This window comes from Barbus barbus, assembly GCF_936440315.1.
Source record: "Barbus barbus genome assembly, chromosome: 10".
Lineage (NCBI taxonomy): Eukaryota > Metazoa > Chordata > Actinopteri > Cypriniformes > Cyprinidae > Barbus > Barbus barbus.
This window is the reverse complement of record NC_136738.1, coordinates 4,638,952-4,659,094: the sequence shown is the minus strand read 5'-3', so window position 1 is coordinate 4,659,094 and position 20,143 is coordinate 4,638,952. Positions and strand designations below refer to the sequence as shown.

General features: G+C 42.3%; 1 protein-coding gene across 1 annotated transcript; it reads left to right on the top strand.

Annotated features, from left to right (window-relative positions):
• The first annotated feature begins 4,563 nt into the window (after positions 1-4,563).
• On the top strand, positions 4,564-18,817 carry LOC306876483 (insulin receptor substrate 2-like). The gene is made up of 2 exons (XM_079427691.1): positions 4,564-7,926; positions 16,605-18,817. The coding sequence occupies exons 1-2, from the start codon at positions 4,767-4,769 to the stop codon at positions 16,607-16,609; spliced, it is 3,165 nt and encodes a 1,054-aa protein (XP_079283817.1). The 5' UTR covers positions 4,564-4,766; the 3' UTR covers positions 16,610-18,817.
• Positions 18,818-20,143: the final 1,326 nt, after the last annotated feature.

Below are 20,143 nucleotides of genomic sequence, written 5' to 3'. Positions count from 1 at the left end.
AGAGAATGTCTGATGAGAGAGGACAGATACTGAATGCTTTAACAGCTGTGTAATTGAATCAAATTCATATTACATGATCATGAATTGAGCTCTTTGTTGTTTTCGCCATAATGCGTAGCAGGATATGGCCTGATGAGAAGAAGAGGAAGAAAAAACTGAAAAAGTAACTACATAATTTAAAAGCTTATTTTGGGCTACATGTCTGGGAGAATGGGTGCATGTGGAGTAATTGGGATAACTCCTGTAGCTCTAAAAGCAGAGCGTGGCACTATCAAAGCCAAAATCATGGGTTCGATTTCTGGGGAATGCGTGAACTGATATATTGTATACCCTCAATGCATTGTAAGTTGCTTTGGATAAAAGTGTCTTCCAAATGCATAAATGTAAATATGTAAATGAAAACCTGTAACATGTCAAAGGTTTGTGGGCTTGTCCAATAGTCAAATCATGGACAGGCTTAGCATTAGAGCTATGTGGTCCTGACATGGGACAATCCAACAGCTGAGGTTGGAGAAGAGCTTCTGAATGAGCACTGCTATAAGAGACATTATGAGATATAATTGTTTGATTGGTTGTATGTAGAGTGTATACTGTAAAAAAAGTTGTATGGAGATTATTGGAGTATGTTTTACAAGGAAATGCTGTTTCAGGCTTTATATTTTAAAATTTCACTTTTAATACAATATGTTCTTTGCAATTATTTGTACAATTTACAAGCTAATTCGGAGTTAAAAGTCACACCATCAAATGTTTTTCAGTTAAGAAATCTTTTGCAGCGATCATGACATTCCACCAAGAAACAGAATAAAAGAAGAAAACGTTATAATGCTAAAGCTGTCTATTAATAGCATGAGGAAATTAACCTTGTGTTGAATCCAGCATTGATTTATTAAAAGCAGATTTTTCTCTCACAGACAAACAACCACAAAAAAAAAAAAAAAAAAAAGTTATTACGATAAGATATTAGGATCTGTGATTTTTTAATCCAGTACACACACACACACACACACACACACATACATACTTGGCTCATATTTTACTGTAAGCAGTCAGAGAGGGAATGAAGTGCAAAGGTAAAATGATTACAATGATACATCAACATCACTATAAAAAGTGCATCCTGTAAAATTATGGAAATATTAATTACATTTTTTTTTCTCCATCTGATAGCTTGAGCTCCAATCCAATCCAAAAATATATGCATGTTCCCAGAACTAAACATCGTCATATGTTTCATTTACAATTTTAGTGTCTCGGTCATGTCACACCTGTAGTTTAATTGTAAATAGAAAAGAGAGTCTCATGGCAGCAGTCCAGAACAATCAACTTTACACCCTCGTAAATAAGAGTTTGATGGGTACTTAATTAAGTAGTAAATTAATGGATCACAGTGTGTAAATTTCAAGCTGATACATATGCATGCCTTAATAATGAACCTGAAAGGATCAGTAAGAGCAGATGGACCTGAGATGGGCCTTATGTTGAATGTGTGTGTGTGTGTGTGTGTGTATGTGTGCACGTGTGTTTGCACATGCTTGTGTATCTTTAAATGTAACCTACTTTGTATGTGTGTGAGCATGCATAATGCAGAAGAATCATGCATCTTATTGCAATTTCATGAAGCCTTGATTTGCATTTTACTCCAGAAGACTTTATGGATAAACACACACATAAACACACACACATTCTATCATCTTCCCACACAAACAGACAGGGCTGGAGAGAGGGAGGGAGGGAAGAATTATGTGTACTCCTCCACCATAGGTCACTGTGTTACACAGGGTATGTCAGGAGAAGTGTTTATGGTCCATACTTCATACATGTTGTGATTTAAAAACAACCAGACTGAATTTGATCCCATTGTACTGTATGTTTCATATTTTGAATGAAATTTTCCTCCTCTTACTTCTACATTTGTCCAATGCCTTGTTATTACAGAACTGTGTAGGCACGTTTCCCACTTAATAGCAGACAAATGAATGTGACAAGTGGCGCTATTGTTCACAATGGCCAGCCTGCCAAGTTAGGCTTCATTTGTTTTCAACACTAAGCCCATCAGGGATTCTTCTCAAGTTACTGCAAACACTGAACAAGGAACATTGGACTAAAACAAACATTTTTATTCATCAGGGGCGGTTTGGGCCAAACTATTTTACCAGTCTATCCTTGTGAAAAAATTACTACAGTACACTTAAGCATCCCTTTAAAAGGAGTACTTATTAGAGAAATAATATACTTTACACAATAACAAAAACCTTTAGATAAATATAACCCAAAATATGACTATATTGAGCTGCTAGTTTTGATTATTTACAGTGCTATGAACACAGCTGCTTTCCATTGCGCAAATGGGAGTGGGGTTATAATTATAATAGTACACTCAATTAATTCTAGCAGGTCTCACATGACATACATACCTGCTTCACTCAAGCTTATCGTTTGCTTATTATTGAGGGTGACAGTGTGAAAATGAGTCACATTAATGGGCCAGTGACTTTTAGCCCACAACTATGCTGTTGAATCGAGTTATTCACGGGCAGAGGACAGAAGCAGTAAGTAAGCTACTTTGATTTCATTTCCACAGTCTTTCCGGTAAAATCAGTGGATCGTTACCCTGATTGACCCATTCACAGATATGTATAATTGACCTTGCCACCAAGTAAGGAGGCGATCTAGAGAGCTGAGACAGCAAAATAAATAAATAAATAAATAACTGCATGTGAGGAAGGAAAGGTCTTCACTTCCTCCAGGACTTTTTTCAAGGCCATACACATGAGACCATTTATAAAATGACAATCAAGGGTTAATTAAATGAGACAAACACACTGCCCATATTAAGGTTTACTTTAATGATCCGCAGAAGACAGTATAAGCTAGTTTTATATATTACACACATTTTGGGCTTATATAAAATACACATTTAATATAGATAATATATTACTATATACCTATTAAGATCTCCACACATTTATTTTTTTGAGTGTGAAAGTTAAGAACACAATGCATTAGCCTATATGTTAATACATTTCACTCAAAACAGACATGATGGAGAAATGCCTTCAAAAAATAGCGTCTCATTTGCTGTTTTTTTTTTTGTTTTGTTTTCTCATTTGATCTTTTTCCCGGGAGGTGTGTGCTCTTACTGGGTAACGCACAGCCAGACAGTACAGTTCAGTTCATCTGAGAGAAGTATAAGCATCTCTGTTTTACGCACATAGCCAGTCACTGACGTACTCAATCCTCAGCAGACCTGCATCGCAGCGTCATCACTGATACCCACCAAAAACTGTTTCCACATGAGCATACTGACACAGTTTCGCTGACATTCTTCTATACTGGGTTTAAACGCTTCATTTATACACCGCGGAATGAGATGCACTCCGATACCCTCCTACTAGTGAGCGACGCCGACGCGTCAAACTACAACGCTCGCGCTATAATCTAACTATATCGTGCGCATGCAGTGTTTGCAGTTCATTCATCATATCGGGAGCGTCTTTCGTCGCGTCGCTCGCTTACAGTGTAGGAGGGGTATTGTACATTACACTGTGAAGGAGGAGTGTGAGGAAAAGGCAATGACCGGAAAGAATCCTCCAGTGGAAGGCAAACACAAGGCAAAAGCACACACATAATAGCCTATATTCGGAACGCTAGAGGCAGTCGCGTAACACAAGACGCATTCAGACTCTGTAAATACAGAGCACCGGTTGCGTTACATAACGAGGATGCTCCGCAAACTTTTTTTTTTATAGTCTCACAGTTAAATGATTCGCTTTGCACCTAATGCGTCAATATAACGAGGTCAGCGGAATGAAGTGATATATTAGGAATACATATTAATTCACGCGCATTGCGTATGAATTTTGTGATGCGTCAGAACAGATATGATGCTATCTGGGTTGATCATTCAATAATAAAATGTACAAAATAAAACTCACAGTATTATAGCCTACTTATAATAATACAAATGAGTAGGCTAGTTTATGTTACATTTTCAAATGGCTTTAAAATGTAAAAAAATTAAAATAAGCAGGACATTTGCTAGTTTTAGGCATCATCCTCACCCGAAAAACACACATAGCCTAAAAATATTTGCAGATAATTTAACAGTATAAATCAGAGGTTTGACTTTACAAAATCATAAGCGAAATCACAAGAACAAATTACAAAATGCAGAAGAAGTTGCGCCCCTATCAGTAGGCTATACTTACTGGTTGTTTTAAGCACCCCCGCTGTTGCCTAAAACGACCAAACAATATTTAAATATATCATTTTATCCTGTGTTTGAGTAAAATTTAAAACTGTAAAACTGAGCGGCTATCCGAGCAGCACACGCAGTGGGTGCGATCCTCTGACAGATCTCCCGTAGCTTGAGATGTTCCAGAGGGGGCGGGACGGCGAATAGGAGTAGAAAGTGATTGGTTCGCTCTACTGTCAATCAGACATTTCCACCAATGAGCCCAATGAGCTGTTAAAAGAGGCGGATTCACAGAGTTACGCCTTCCCCCGAAGGTTGCACCGCCTCGTTTCTGTGTGTGTGCGTATTTTTTCTTTCTATTTTTTGTAACCAAAGCTTGGATGTGTAGGACGTCACATGTTGTTTTTCCTCTTCACTCCAGTCACTAAGCGATATGTGTTATTTACTGTTAAACCGCTCCACGCAGCGAACGCGCACTCCGAGCCGGGTCCACGAGAGAGTCTGACAGGCTTATAACTGACTGACAGCACAAGTTTAGGAAAAGTGAGAGTTCTTCTTCACAGCTTATATGAGAATGGCGAGTCCGCCGCCGACGGGAGGACAGCTGATTTCAAATATGACCGTAAAGAACAACAACCTCGTTAAGAAATGCGGCTATCTGAGGAAGCAGAAGCACGGACACAAGCGGTTTTTTGTGCTGAGGGAGCCGAGCGAGGGCTCCCGTGCCCGGTTGGAGTATTACGAGAGCGAGAAGAAATGGAAAAACAAGTCGGCTGCTAAACGAGTTATACCTTTGGACTCGTGCCTGAACATCAACAAGAGAGCCGATGCCAAACACAAACACCTGATCGCCCTTTACACCAAGGACGAGTATTTTGCTGTGGCCGCCGAAAACGAGCAGGAACAGGAGGACTGGTACACGGTCTTAACGGATTTAATGAACGAGGGGAAAGTGAGCGACGGCTCCGCGAATAATTCGGCGTCATCCCTCGTCGGTTTTGATGAGGCGAGCTACGGCGTGATAACGCCCGTCTCCGCCACTTACAAGGAGGTTTGGCAGGTCAATCTGAAATCTAAAGGACTCGGACAGAGCAGAAACTTAACGGGCGTTTACAGGCTGTGTTTATCCAGCCGAACTATCAGCTTCGTCAAACTCAACACGGAGGCGGCGTCGGTGATTTTACAGCTGATGAATATCCGCCGATGCGGACACTCGGACAGCTTCTTCTTCATCGAGGTGGGCCGGTCCGCTTCCATCGGACCCGGCGAGTTGTGGATGCAGGCAGATGACTCGGTGGTGGCGCAAAACATTCACGAGACTATTTTGGAGGCGATGAAAGCCATGAAAGAGATGTCAGAGTTCCGCCCGCGCAGCAAAAGCCAGTCCTCAGGTAGCAACCCCATCTCTGTACCCACCAGGCGGCACTTTAACAACCTCCCGCCGAGTCAAACCGGGCTGCAGCGGCGCTCGCGCACCGACAGCATGGCAGCGACATCTCCCGTGACGAAACTGACGTCTTGTAGGATTCGCACGGCAAGCGAGGGCGACGGCAGCCCCATCAGCCCAGGTGTGAACAGGACACACCTGAGCCGCTCCAACACAGTGACAGCTCGCCCATGCAGAACATTTGAGGCGTCATCCCTGCAGCATAGTAAATCCATGTGCATGCCTGTGTCTCACTCCCCTCCCTCGAATGCCAGCCCTGTCAGCATGTCCTGCAGCAATAACATAGAAGGCGGCCCTCGCCCCTCCAGCTGCACCGCTTCCATTTCGGGCTCCCCCAGCGATGCCGGCTTCATCTCCTGCGATGAGTGCGGCTCCAGCCCGGGTGATATGCGGCATCTTTTAGCAGCGAACCGAAGCAACACACCCGAGTCACTTGCTGACACTCCCCCCAGCGACCTGTGCGGATACATGATCATGGAGAGGCCCAATAGCTGTGGACGGAGAAGCGTCCGGTCAGCAGTTGAGGAAAGCAGAGGAGATCTGGAGAATGCCTGCAGGAAGAGGACGCACTCCCTCACCATGCCTTACCAGAAGAGGGTGCCATCACAAGTGTCCTCAGCTTCCCTGGACGAGTACACGCTCATGAGAGCATACACAACTGGTGGTTATTCGGGGCGCAACTCTCACACCGCATCCCCAAAAGTCACATACCCTGAGGATTACGGGGACATCGAAATAGGATCGCTACTGAAAAGTTCCAGCAGTAATCTGGGCGACGATGGCTACATGCCAATGACGCCAGGTGTGGCCCCTCAAGGGGGGAAGGCTGACAACTATATGCCTATGAGCCCAATGTGCGTTTCTGCTCCGAAGCAGATAATCAACCCCAGGACGCACCCCCTCACTATAGCTAATGGTTACAGAACCAATTCCCCCAGCAGCTGTTCTCTGGATGACAGTGGCTATATGAGGATGCTGTGCAGCTCTAAATTCTCCATTGACAGCTCGGATGGGAAACTGATGAATGGCGAGTACCTCAACATGTCACCTGCAGATTCGGTCACGCCACCAGACTACTACCTGAGCCCTGTGGGTATGGAGCAGTCTCCCTGTCTCCGACAGCTTCTCTCGTTTAACTCTTTGCCCCGCTGTCATAAGCCCCAGCAGATGCTAAAGGATGCGGACAGTGATCAGTATGTTGTCATGAATCCTCAAAGTCACAGGATAATAGAGGAGTCCGTAAACACAGCATCCCTATCTCCTCTAAGACAAAGCCTCACAGACTGCCTCATCCTCCGGCACAGGATCAACCGGCCAACCCGCCTCTCCCTGGACACGTTTCAGACATTACCTAGCATGAATGAGCATCCCCTCCCCTCCGAGCCAAAAAGCCCTGGTGAGTACATAAACATAGACTTTGGACATATTGCTGAAAGTTGCACTCCGCCATCCACTGCCTCCTCTGAGAGCCCAGCCTCGTCCCTCGGATCGTCCGCCGATCACAGGACATCCCCCATCTCTGATTACATGAACATTGATGTGAGTTTGCAGTCAACAAAATCTGGAAACGCTGCTCCATCTGATCGTTTGGAGCCCCTTCCTGAGCTCACATCCTGCCCCACCCACCCTGAGGAAGACGAGAGATACCACCTCACTGCACAGGTGGCACCGGTGGGCCCGGTCGACAAAGCTAAAGACGATTACACAGAGATGACGTTCGGCGTGCCCGCTTCCCCTCAGCAGCCTGTCTCGCAGCCCTCAGAAGGTGGGCAGACCATCAGCCCATCCTCCTGCATGCAGAGGCTGACCGTGGAAGAGGCTGTGGGAGTGCCTGCCATTGAGGCTTTTCAGCTGCGGGGCACCACTCTGGCCTTGGTGGACCCTGACCGGGGGGCCAAGGTGATTCGTCCCGACCCCCAGGGACGCAGACGGCACAGTTCTGAGACATTCTCCTCGACCACCACCGTAACACCAGTTTTTCCCTCATTCGCTCACGACGCCAGGCGGCACGGTTCGGCCTCTGTGGAGAACGTGTCTATTTCTGTGAGGAACAGCGAAGGATCGGATGAAGAGTATAACAGTCCCATGTGCAGAGAGACGTCGGCTGGCTTTCAGAATGGACTTAACTACATTGCCTTAAACTTGATGGATGGAAGACTCGCCAGCTGTGATTCTCTTGTCCGGTTCAAAGCTGCCAGCTGCTGTAAAGAGGGCATCAATGGAATACATGCCAGTCCGTATGTTAGCCTTGGGTTCAAGGAGACGGCAACAACAGTTAAAGGTAAGCTTTGTGAATTCATAACTGAAGATAACTGGTGATGTGCAAGCTCACTACCTTCATTAGTTAATGTTTACAGTCATTCCTTTCATATTACTATGCTCTGAATTGTTTATTCAGAATGAATAGTTAGCTTTGTTAATGTGCCCCAATATGACATGACAGTTTATTTTTTGCTAAAATAACAACAGCATATTACTCGTGCACCAGATGAACGTGGCACATGACCGATGTCCCTCTTATGTGAGAGAGCTAATTGAGCAACTTGAGTGTCAGAATGATGGAAAAGCCTCTTTAAAAGCTGTGGCGCAGTTTTTATTCACAGAGACTGATCGCTTCATCCGTGTCTGCAGAGTGTTTAGGATGAAAACGGCCCAGTTAAAGGGTTTATTCCTCTGTACTGGAGCTGCTTATTAGTTTAAATGTTCATTTTGTTGACAATAGCGTGATCACTCTGTGGGATGCGGAGAGGTTAAGAGGATGTAAATTTAAAAGAGAATGAGCGAGCTCATATCCGCATTTCAATAATCCAGCAAAAGAGGAATCATTCCCAATATTTGCATCATACCTTGACTCATTCTCTGAAGTAGAATTAGTCATTGTGTCATACTTGAGTGAACAGTAGCTCTGATAAAAACAAGTGAGTCCGTTGTTTATCCGTTTTCAGGTAGAGGGTTTCAGGGCAGGAATGCAGAACGTGTGCAAAGGTCATTCGGAGAGGTTAACGTTGGCTTGTTTTTCCGACCTGCCAGGTTTCTTCCAAGGAACCTTTTGTTTTTTGGCACGACTTGAAAAACAACATTGTTTGTGTAGCTCAGAGATAAACATGTGGGCTGATAGGCAGATATAGACTCACGTGGACTCGTGCATTGAAACGAGTAGCAAGATAGGAGGTGTTGTTCTTGTGTATAAGTGGGTTTGCATTAAGTATGTATATGTGTTAAAAAGAGTACTCTACATTTTACTGAGACCCTTGCACTGACAAAATATCAAGGTGAAAGATTGCACTCGAAGGACAGAGAGACTTGTCTGATGAATGACACTTCACAAAAGTCTCTAGAAGCAGAAACACACACAACACACGGCAAATAGACGACATCAGAAGCTCAATTATGTTCTCTAGGGTGTGTGTGAGAGTGTGCTGGTGGAGCAGGTGTTTCTGCAGTTCTCTGTTTACCTCCACAAGTGGACGGAGCAGAAATACGTAGCTGCAGGCCACGGAAGCTCTAGTACAGTGGGAGGAGACCACAAAGAAAACTCACACAAACATCGACACACACTCGCTAGAGCTCAGCCATCCTGCCCTGTGATTGGCCACCGACAACATTCCACCGAAACAAAAGATGAGCGACAGAGACAGAACAGAGCTCTTATTTGTGTAGAATGACCTGATAGTCTTCCAGATAGGAACTTGTGCCAGTACGGGATCCATTTAGCAGAGATTAGAGCACGGATAGGCTGCGCTCTGTTTACTACGCCAGTGTCTGTAGTGCCACATTCCACTCCTGCCCTCCTCCCGTCACTTTTACACACTGACTTACGTTTGTGAATGGGAAGCAGACGCATACTTCTGACAAACACAACTACATATTTACATAGTGTGCCGGATGTTTGACTCTGGTTTATGACGACACTTGGGACTGATTAGTTTTTGTCACGCTCTGGCGTATTTATTTCAGTGTTTTTCATATCTGCATCCTCACTGAGTCATTGACTGTTAAAAATGTCAAATAGGTCACCTCTGACCTGGCCTTGGATATAGAGGGCTATAGAGATAAGCATTGAGAGCGCAGTGGGCCTTGAAGCTTTTGGCTACCTTTTATTTCCTTAAAGTGTATTCTTTCCATTTCTTCCTCCTTTATAGCGCTAGAGGAGAGAGTAAACATTGTCTTATTAAAAATTTACCAGAGAGCTGAGTGTGTCTGCCAGTGGGCTTCCAGAGATGCCTCCCCCCTGAGAATAGTGTGTGTGAGGGGCCGGGCCAGCAGATGGTGGGGGCCAGGGTCGTGCACCTGCCATTCCAAGCAGTGCACAGTGGTTATCGGGCCCATCAGAGCCCTGACAATACACTAATGATTAGCGACCATCTGCTGCCCCACACAACAGCTCAGAGAGAGATACAGGAGATACAGTCAGATAACCAGTGAAAACATTTGGCACAAGCTTGAAATAAAGGTGAAATCTCTCTTTTGTTGCAGACACACCGAGTCCCGTCCCTTTCTGCTTTTGATAGACATGATTTCATTGAAAAGTGCAGCAGTGCAAGAGAGATTGTCTATCAATTTTCCTGCTTTTATTTCTAGAGAACAGACTCGGACAACCATCCCCCATCACAACACACCTATTCCTTGGAATCCTATAGTCCAACATCATTCTATCTTTGTGTCGTTTAATATCTCCTCTCATTAGTTTCATAATTGAGGGATTATTTTAATTTCTTCCTTTCTCCGTCGATCACCAATCATCACTCTGAATCTGCAGCCCAATCCTTTCTCTCTCTTCATGTCCTCCTTCACCTCTTTGTCCTGTTGTTGTTGACTCTGTAAGTATCTGCTATTGTAGCAGATTTTATAGTGTTAAACTCATCCAAGATGTTCTGTTAAATGCTCTCACTGCTCCCTCCTTTTAGCAGCACAGATAAGGCGGATTACATGCTGCCACAGATTAGACATTGTTGAGAAGCTTTATTTGGTGACCAAGTAAATGGCATGCACGCACACACACATGCGTGTGATTCTTCACGAAACCTGCCATCTCCTCATGTCTCACCTCGTAATCAATAGAATAGCCTAAAGAAAATTAATTTATTTTTGCATTGCTATGACAAATCCTCCCCCAATATGGAAAAAATAACATGCTATCACAGTAATATCTGATGTACTGTGATTTTATTCTAATATAAAAAGACTCCAATACATAATAATCATGGCTAAAACTATTTATTTATTAATGAATTTCTCATGTTTTGTGAGATTTACTCACAAATAATACCTTCATCTTGTACCCCTTCCATTTTTCTTGAGATGTATCTATAGAAAAGAGAAATGTACTTTCTGTACCTCTGTCCTTGACTTCTTTGATCAAAGAAGTCAAGGACAGAGGTACATTCATCGGTACATTCATCACTCTCCACCATTTCTGTATATGCGTGTAAAGTATACAATAGTTCACATACAATACTTTGTTAACATCCTATAAGCTTAACATCTGTATGTGTGTTTAGTACAGTATGTGGCAATGAGTGGGATGTGGCTGGAAAATATCATTTGAAATCTGCATAGGACGCTCTTTAGGAGCACGTGCCGTGTGTGGGAATAATTGCATGGCATGTGGCCTGATTCTGAATGAATACTCCTTTTCTCCCCTGCTGAGCTAAGTGATCTGAGTGTGTGTGGCAGGAGGAGCAGGATGCTTTACAGTCATCAAATGATTTTAAATGGCTCCTTGGGCATTATCTTTGCTGCTGCTTTTTGGATTTGTTTAAAAGGGAATGGCTGTGAGATCTGCTGAGCTCACACACCCTTATGCACACACTTTCTTATTCATGGCTGGCGATTATTTCCATACGACCGCTGAGCTCTGTTGGCTGTAGTGTTATGAGATTAGACTGTGACATTTACACATGTAGATCATCACACCACGCATACAGTATAACCTTTTGCCCAGACATCTCTCTGCCTCTCTTCCCATAGCTGATGATGTCCAGACTGTTGCAGGCTGGCACTGAGCTGAGAATATGTCATAGATGTGCTAACAAATCACTCCTGAACTCGTCCAGTAGTCCACATACTTTGTAATGTTTTGTAACACAGACAGCCACATTGCCTTAAATTTTATTTTGTGTGTCACTTGCTACCTCAAACCCTCACTAAAAATAAGTGACTGCAAATCGCTGACAGTGTGAACATCCCTAATGGGAGTGACACTGGAAGATCCTGAGTGATGATGAACAGAAACATTATTTCTACCCCACAGGTTAAAACTGATTCCCCCCCATCTATGATATATGAGACTGGCGTAGATAAATAAATTAGTAACACTAACACGTTTACAGTACAGTCAGTCACTCAGCTGCTTTTCTCACTACTGTAAATATGACTTGTGTGTGTGTGTGTGTGTGTGTGTGTGTGTGTGAGAACAGTTGTGTGTTTTATGTGTGTGAGAACGCCAGACTGTTCCCGGCCCGGCTGCAGGGGGCTAAATTTAACCTGTGTGAAATAAATAAAAAATGAGTTGGAGGACAAATGTGTGCGTGGAGCAGGGATAGTTTTTGGGGTATGGGGGCAGCGGGTTCACAGGCTGTTGACTTGAACCAGCGGGGTCCGGATTACAGCTGCTTTAAATACCTGCGCTGATTTCTCACACAGACACGGGAAAGTTTCAATGTCATAAATGTGTTTAGGAAGCAATATGTTACACTCAGCTATGTAGATCTGAAGATGTTTATAGATTGAGAAATCACTCTGAGAGACAAAACAAGAGGGAGAGAGTTGGGGGAGGGAATTTGAGGTCAGAGGGTTCAAGAAGACCTCCTACTTCTGGTTTCCATCTGCTCATTCTGATATTTGAATTTGAGCATATTTACATTTAGCTTTTATATTTGTTGATTTGATTCTTATTTACTCCGAAATGTTGCATTGTCCACTAATGAAAAAATAAATTTAAGTTAAAGTACTAAAATTACTAAGCCTAAAACTGAAATAAAAAATAAAGCTAAACATTAAATATATATATATAAAAAAATAATAATAAAAATTTAAATATAACAGTGCAATCAAAATATTAAGAAAACCTAGGCCTATAATATATAAAAATGCTAAGATAACACTGTTTGACTATAACATAGCATAGCTCAAGCAAAATCTAATTTATTTTTATGTGGTGCTGTAGGACACACTGAATAAAGCCGGATCAGAGTTTGAGAAAAAGGCAGATACAATATATCCAGTTCCACCCTCTGCTCATTCATCTCTCTGTCTCTGTTGAGTGCTAGTCCCATGACCTCATGGCTCTTTCTTTCCCCTCGTTCATTGGTGCTGTTTTTTCTGCCTTTCCGGATCAGAATGGGACATCTATGGAATTGCCAAGCTTCCTCTTGCTTAATTAGCTGTGTGAAATTCAAGCTGCCTCTCCGACCTCCACAAACACACACAGAGACTCACATGACTCCAGCCCTTTGGCATTAGTGTGAATGTGAGAATCAGCGAGAGAGGGAAAAGAGATCTCTTGTCTATTTTGAGTCTATTTGTACACATGACGAAAGCAGACCACCCGACATGGTACTCTGAGAGTATGGATCCGAGCAGCCAAGCTCAAGTTCACATCAAGGTTTCCACTGCGCTGTCATGTAAGAGGCTACACTGATGTTTCTGTAGTCAGTATAGTGCCTTTGTTTTAGAGGTGGCGTCTCTGAAGGACTCAGTGGTGACAGTAAAGTTGGTTAAGTCATAGAATGTCATTATCAATTTATGGGCGACTAGAAGCTGGACACACATTATAGCCTCCATTAGGCCACATTTTTTACAAACTCAACTAATAGTGTAAATAATAAAGTGACTTTATAACATAATGTAACATTATAAATTAATAAATAACACGACCCAAACTATGCAGCGGTGCATTTCCTGCACAACGACGTAACTCGCTGGTTAACCACCATAGTACGATGCATTGTTGTAGAAACAAACTACCTAGTCACGACTGTTTCCCAAACACGGCCGTATCTCCGTTGTTTGAACCACATTAGTTCAACAATTTAGGGCCATTGTTAATTACGTCAGATGCATGTGGTGGAATAACTTCTCTAAGATGCTGCTGTATTGAACATAGCACCTAAATGCATTTATATTTAGAGAGAATGGAATATATAGATAGTACATCATGTTAGCTTGCTTATTGTGCCCAAGAGCATCATTTAAGCCCATATGTCTTAGTAACAAGAAGAAACTACTGTATGCTTCTAACCAAAGGTTGAAAGCTGTAGTTCCAACCACGTATATTTGCGACGCTGTTTGCGAAAGCTCGTTTGAACTATGGTTTCGGGAATCACCGAATCGTTGAACTATGTTGTAACAACCGAACTTGCGACCATAGTTTGCAAACGATGCTTTTGGGAAACGCACCCCAGTTTAGTTGCAGTTTATTTAATGAAGATAATAAACAACAGAACCAAAATCTGATCAGTTTTTGATTCTCTAAAAATAATCAGTTGATAAGAATAATTTGTTTATGAATTGGACTACTTAATAGGACAAGAGAGTCTTTTCACAGTAGAAGTTAAAACTTGGGATGTTGCATTCAGTGCACTGGCCAAGCAGAAGCCAGGGCAGGAACCAATTGTTTACATTTTTTTTTTTTTTAAGTGTTTTTCCAAATGCTATTTGGCATTGTTACTGTTGTAGGTATAGTTTTCATAATTGGTGTTCGTTTTTTTTTTTTTTTACCATCAGGGTGAGGCAGTGGCGTAAACATGTTTTCTGCTGTTTTTCCCACAGTCTGTAAAGCTGAAAGGACAACAGGAAAGCACCTACTCTTCCTCTCTCTCGCTTTTTCTCTGTCTTCACTAGTTGGCCATGAGCAAACAGTTCTGTCAGCACTTAACTGGAAGAGTAATACTTCGTAATACAACACAGAGGGAGGTATCAAAGAGCAGGGAAAGATGAGGCTCTTTACGACCGTGAAAACGCTTGACCTCTCGCTGGCCCCTCCTCCCTGACTTTACCCAGCTCCCCGTGAGAGAATACAGCCCTACTGACGTTCATGGGAATTACTTCCATCCCTGTTGGAGTGGATGTTGTGATATCGGGCTCACATGCGGAAGTGTTCAGAATGTGTGCGGGCAGTCTAGATAATGGGAGCGATTATGGCGTGCCGTATAGCCGATGGCCGTGAATCAAGGGTTTGTTAAGTGCTCTATGAAAACACTTCTTGTTCTAGGCGGATGAAGGGGAGGGGGCGGCGCTAGAGCACGGCCAGGCAGGACAGGCCCATGAGGGGTTTGTGTTTGCAGAGACTTCCGCCCAGTGTGAGGCCTACATGCAAATGAAACCTCACAAACAAGTACAACAGGTGAGAGGTCAGGATAGCAATCTAGTCTTGTAAACAGAACCCAGACAGCAGCAAGAGACAGAAGCAAACTGTCAAAAGACACTTTGATATTTATATTTCAAACATAAAGGTGATGCAAGTCATTTCTTTTTCTCTCTCTCTCTCTTATAAGACCATTCACACAGGATGGATTCTTGCATTGGCAAGAATTGTATGAATTTTAATTCTTTTATGACTGTGGTAATGTGCACACACAAACTATTGTTTCTTATCTCACTATATGTCTCATGTACAGTTAACCAGAAGAAGCCTGTTTAGTTGTGTTGCTCTACATACATCACATACATCTATAAAGACCCATTTATACAATGAGAGAAAAATATTAAGCATCATATTGTCAGCAAGGTGTTTGCAATATTAAATGATTGGGTTTAAATTGCTATTATGCTAAAGCCACAGCAAAAGTCAGCTATAACAGTAATCTTAGATGTTTAAAACTATGGAAATAGATATCGTGGCCACAAATTAAGAATGAATTCATTCCCACGACTTTTTATTTCATGGCCACATTTTATAAATTAGTTCCCTCGTTTAAGTTAAATAGCGGCCATGTTGTAGTAATTTGCTTGTTGCTTTAGTTTAGTGAAATAATGGCCATGATTTAACTAAGAAGAATGAAAATAAGGAATTTTTCCCTGTATATCGTTTGAGGGACATCGTACTGATGGCTAACAGTAATAATATCAAATTGTGTAAATGTAAAAGTATTGTGAAATGTGAAACTTAGGTAACCCTTAAAAACACATCTAAAGTTTGAAATTTTCTGCAGACCCGCCAGGGACCTTCTTTTAGCCCCCTGGGGGTCCCAATATCCTAGTTTAAAAACCCCCCGCCCTATTCCAGCTTAACACACCAGAAACAATCAGGGGTGCCTTTCCCAAAAGCAACTATGGTCGCAAATTCCGTCGCTACCAATAGAGTTCAATGGAACTAACAACCATAGTTAGCTAACGATGGTTTTGGGAAACGCACCCCAGTGTAAGCAGATGTGACACGTGCTTCCCAACCCAGAAATGTTGGAATTGCGTCTTTAGAACAAGAAATTCAAAATGGACATTTTACATGGATGTTGCTGAACATTTAAGGCTGTGTGGCATGGTAGTGGATGTGTTGTATTTTTGTGCTCTTTCCGTCAGCTGCATAGTGCTAAATGTCAGCGAGTGTTTCCCTCGTCTGTCTCTGAGCACCTGCCACTTCTGTTGCTCATAGCGAAAGAGCGCACATTCCTTACTTGGTAAAGGAGAGAATGAGAGAGGGGGAGCATGTAACCTTTTATCCCCCCACTAGTCTGCTTCATTCCTCATGTATAAATCACACACGGATGGTCATGGAAAAACACACACCACTCTGTGAAAAGGGAAGATTTTCCAGACAAGGCACAGAGGAATATGATAGTATTTTAGAAAAATGCAGAAACATTAGTGAATGCCCATAAAAGGCTGTTGTGTTATGTGACAGCAGTGCGACCGTGTTGATCTCAAGGAACATTGTGTTTTATTGGTTTGTGTGCTTTCTCTGTCTGGATATTTATAGACATCGCATTAATGTGCTTCTTTCTCTCTCGTTTCTTGCAGATTAAACAGAGCCAGTCTCCTCATTAAAGCTCCTTCATCTCCCATCCATCGAGAGGAGGAGAGGAGGTGCTCCAGTGGACAGATGGACCACCTTGCTGCTGCTTCTTCAGCTCTTTGCTGATCCTTGACCTCCCGAATCCATTCGAATAGCCGTCGTCACAGCAACACGGACACTTGACCCCAGCGCGAGGCATGACGATGACTCAAAGACACAGAGGAGGGACTTCCTGTCCATCTGTTACTCACTACAATCCCTTCCCTCAGTTTTTGTGTTATGGACCTTTTTCACTGGTTTTGTTATGAGCTCTGGACTTCGAGTGGCCAGTGCCCCTCAACCCCCCCCCAAACCTGTGACCCAAACACGAGGAGAGACATCTGACCTGCACGCACGCATACACCTGTCGCACAAGTCGCTTATTTATTCACCCCCGTGGCGGCCGTATGCATGCGTGCGTGTGTTCGCAACACTGTACAGAGGTGGCATTTCAGAAATTTACTCAACAATTGGAAATCGTAAAAAGCAGTCACTTGAAAACCCTACCTCAGAACAAGCCAGGTTATGACTTACAAAAAGAATATATATTGAGAAATTAATTTATTTTTACAAGTGAATGTTTTCTTAAAAAACAAAACAAAACAAAAAAACACCAATCCAAAGCCTTACTGACTGTACTGTCAAACAGTGTTTTCTGGAGGACCTCCATACACTCATGAGAGTATCAAAGATTACTGTTTGCCATGGTAACTGAATGTCTTGTACTGCAGCGGAGGAAGGTCTTGCGCTGCAATCAAAGATCTATTAATGTTATTTTGCATTCTACACAGATATTTAAAGGATTTTAATATAATACTATTTATCGGAGCTGGTTAAGGACCGGACGGGTGGCCGCCTGCCCACCACCCCGCACATATGCAAAGCAGGCTTCCAGAGCAAAGGAGTTATCAGTTTTGGAACGAAGCCACACGCGATTAACACACAACCCTTAAGGTACGCTAGATGAATGATGTCGTGCGCCTCAGGTCAGAGAGAGGAGCACCTCACCTCAAGCCTAGGCACTCTAGCACACTTTAACTCACTGTCTTTAACAACCCAGAAGCCTCTGCTGACTTGCCCTCTCTCACTGCTCTGAACACACAGGCTTCCCTTGGCCTTACACCCGCACCCGTCGGCTCAAGAGAGAGTGATAGATTCAGGGACGTCTCAGAAGGCCTGACACCATTAATGCTGCTCCCTACCGTAAGACAGGGATAGACACGTCAGAACCAATGCTTTGTCTTGCACTTACAAACTCCTTAGATTGTAACACAAGACACTTTTGAATGTAGAGTATTCTGGAGATCTCCGCAGGAGACCAAACGCATCCACCAACAGAGGCAGAGTCATACGCAAGCAAACGAAACAAAGTACAACACACACACAACTTAAGTATATGAAAACGTTTGCCTAGAAAGCTGTACATAGTGTATAAAGAGATTGCAACTGACCTTTATAAGTTAAAGATGATAACTTATGTCTTTTTGTATATAGATATATATATGGTACGTGTTTGAATGAATTTCCCCCAAACAACTAAAGCACTAATGAAGGTACTTGCCAAAGGCTGAACTTTGGACTGGCACGTTTCTTTTCTAATTCTTCAGTACGTTTGTAAAAATATGTACACTGTATGATAAATGCCACTTCGAGGATATTTGATAATGTTATGATATAAAAAAATTTAATTCAGTGAATAATACTTGATATTACAAAAATAGGTACAAATTCACAAAAGGCATATGCAATATTTACATTTTTTTTAAAGATTAGTTTACAGAAAGGAACCAAATGTATAAATACTGTGTTAATATATTTAAAACCTTAAAGTTTTTGCTGTACAGCTTTTTTCTGCCAACTTTCAAATGGAAAAGTGTTTTTATTTTTTTTCTTGTTCTGTTTTGCTGTTGGATCCTAACAGTAATTTCAGCAGTGTTCTTATGCGAATGCTGTTTCTCAGTATGGAAAGCTTGAATATTTCAATGCCTGAGCGAGTTTTTTTTTTTTTTTTTTTTTTTTTTTTTTTTTCCTGTGTCTTCCATTGTATATACTTCATATTCTTTGCATTGTGATGCTACTTAGAAATGATAATTTAAACGTAGTGTAATTAGCATTGCTTTAGAACTGTATTGATTCTGAATAGCCACATGCAATAAAAAAGTAACATTATTTAAGAAGCCCAGAGTCTCTGCTCACGTCTCTGTTTCATAGCTTACAAACGACACATTGTGTGACGTCCTGAGAACAACCTGGCTCCTCCACAGCAGATCAGTCTTCATTCATCATCTGAGAAACGTCCCAGACACGTCACACGCAAACACTCAAAATACATTCAACCTAAGTGATGTAACTTTCAAGGAGTCTGTGCGGTTAATTAAGCGCAGACTAAACAAATAGTTCATGAAGACACTCACAATGGCTGTAGTCTGATCTACTGTCTGACCCAGAATACATAACTGACTAAAGGGATTATGAATGTTCATGCCCAAAGCCATATGATGAAGGATTATTAATTCTCAAACCCCTGCTAATTAAAATGGTAATTAAGTCTTGGGGTAAGATGGAATTGCACAGCCTGGTCAGTGCCAACAGTGTGGGGGTTTGGGACGGGCAACAAAAGGATAAAAATAAACAGGTCTGGAATCCTTCCCTCTGGTCTTCTTCAGCAGATGCAAGAGTTCCTGGGATCCCGCTGAGCTGAGACCGGCCGGCTTTCTGTGTCAAGACTCCCTGATATATTCGGTCAGCATGTCCCGACCGATTAGACAGATTTATGCATAATCAAGCCAGCTTTGGTCAATAATTTGACTCATGTCTCATTTAAAGCTTACGTGAATGCTGGCAGTTTCCCACAAATGTCTGCGTCAGAATCAGTATACGCATTGACTTCTGGGAACAACTGACTCGCTTTTTCTGAGATACTGTTCGTGTAAATGATCGAGACCAGGAAAGACCCAGGAGGTGTGAATGAGAGCAGGGAGAAAGTCCTTGAGAGAAACAGCTTTCCTCAATTTGCTGACAATCCCATCATCCATCACAGCCTTCATCAGCTACAAATAACTCGTTTGGACCAATTAAGCATGCTAATGGATCTTATTAAATAATAAAAGGTAATGGATGATTAAAATCATCTTGTAGATGGGAGAATGGCTACTCAGGCTTGATGATGGAGAACCGACAGTCTTTACTATAAATATGGCAACTGACAAATATGAGGTTTTGTTTTTTATTTTTTTTATTAATATACAAAACCTTTTAAATGCCTGGTTTAAGATTTACAAGTTGACACACCACACATAATATACACTGTAGTGTTGTGTTTATAGATTATTTTCATTGTTCTCTTAAAGGGATAGTTCACCCAAAAATTAAAATGCTGTCATTAATTACTCGCCCTGTCATTTCAAACCTAAGACCTTTATTCATCTTCAGAACACAAGTGAATATATTTTGATGAAATTCGAGAGCTTTCTGACCCTCCATAGACAGCCACGCAACTGACATG

Coding starts and splice junctions, on each gene's coding strand:
- LOC306876483 (XM_079427691.1), top strand. CDS start 4,767: ATGAGAATGGCGAGTCCGCCGCCGACGGGAGGACAGCTGATTTCAAAT.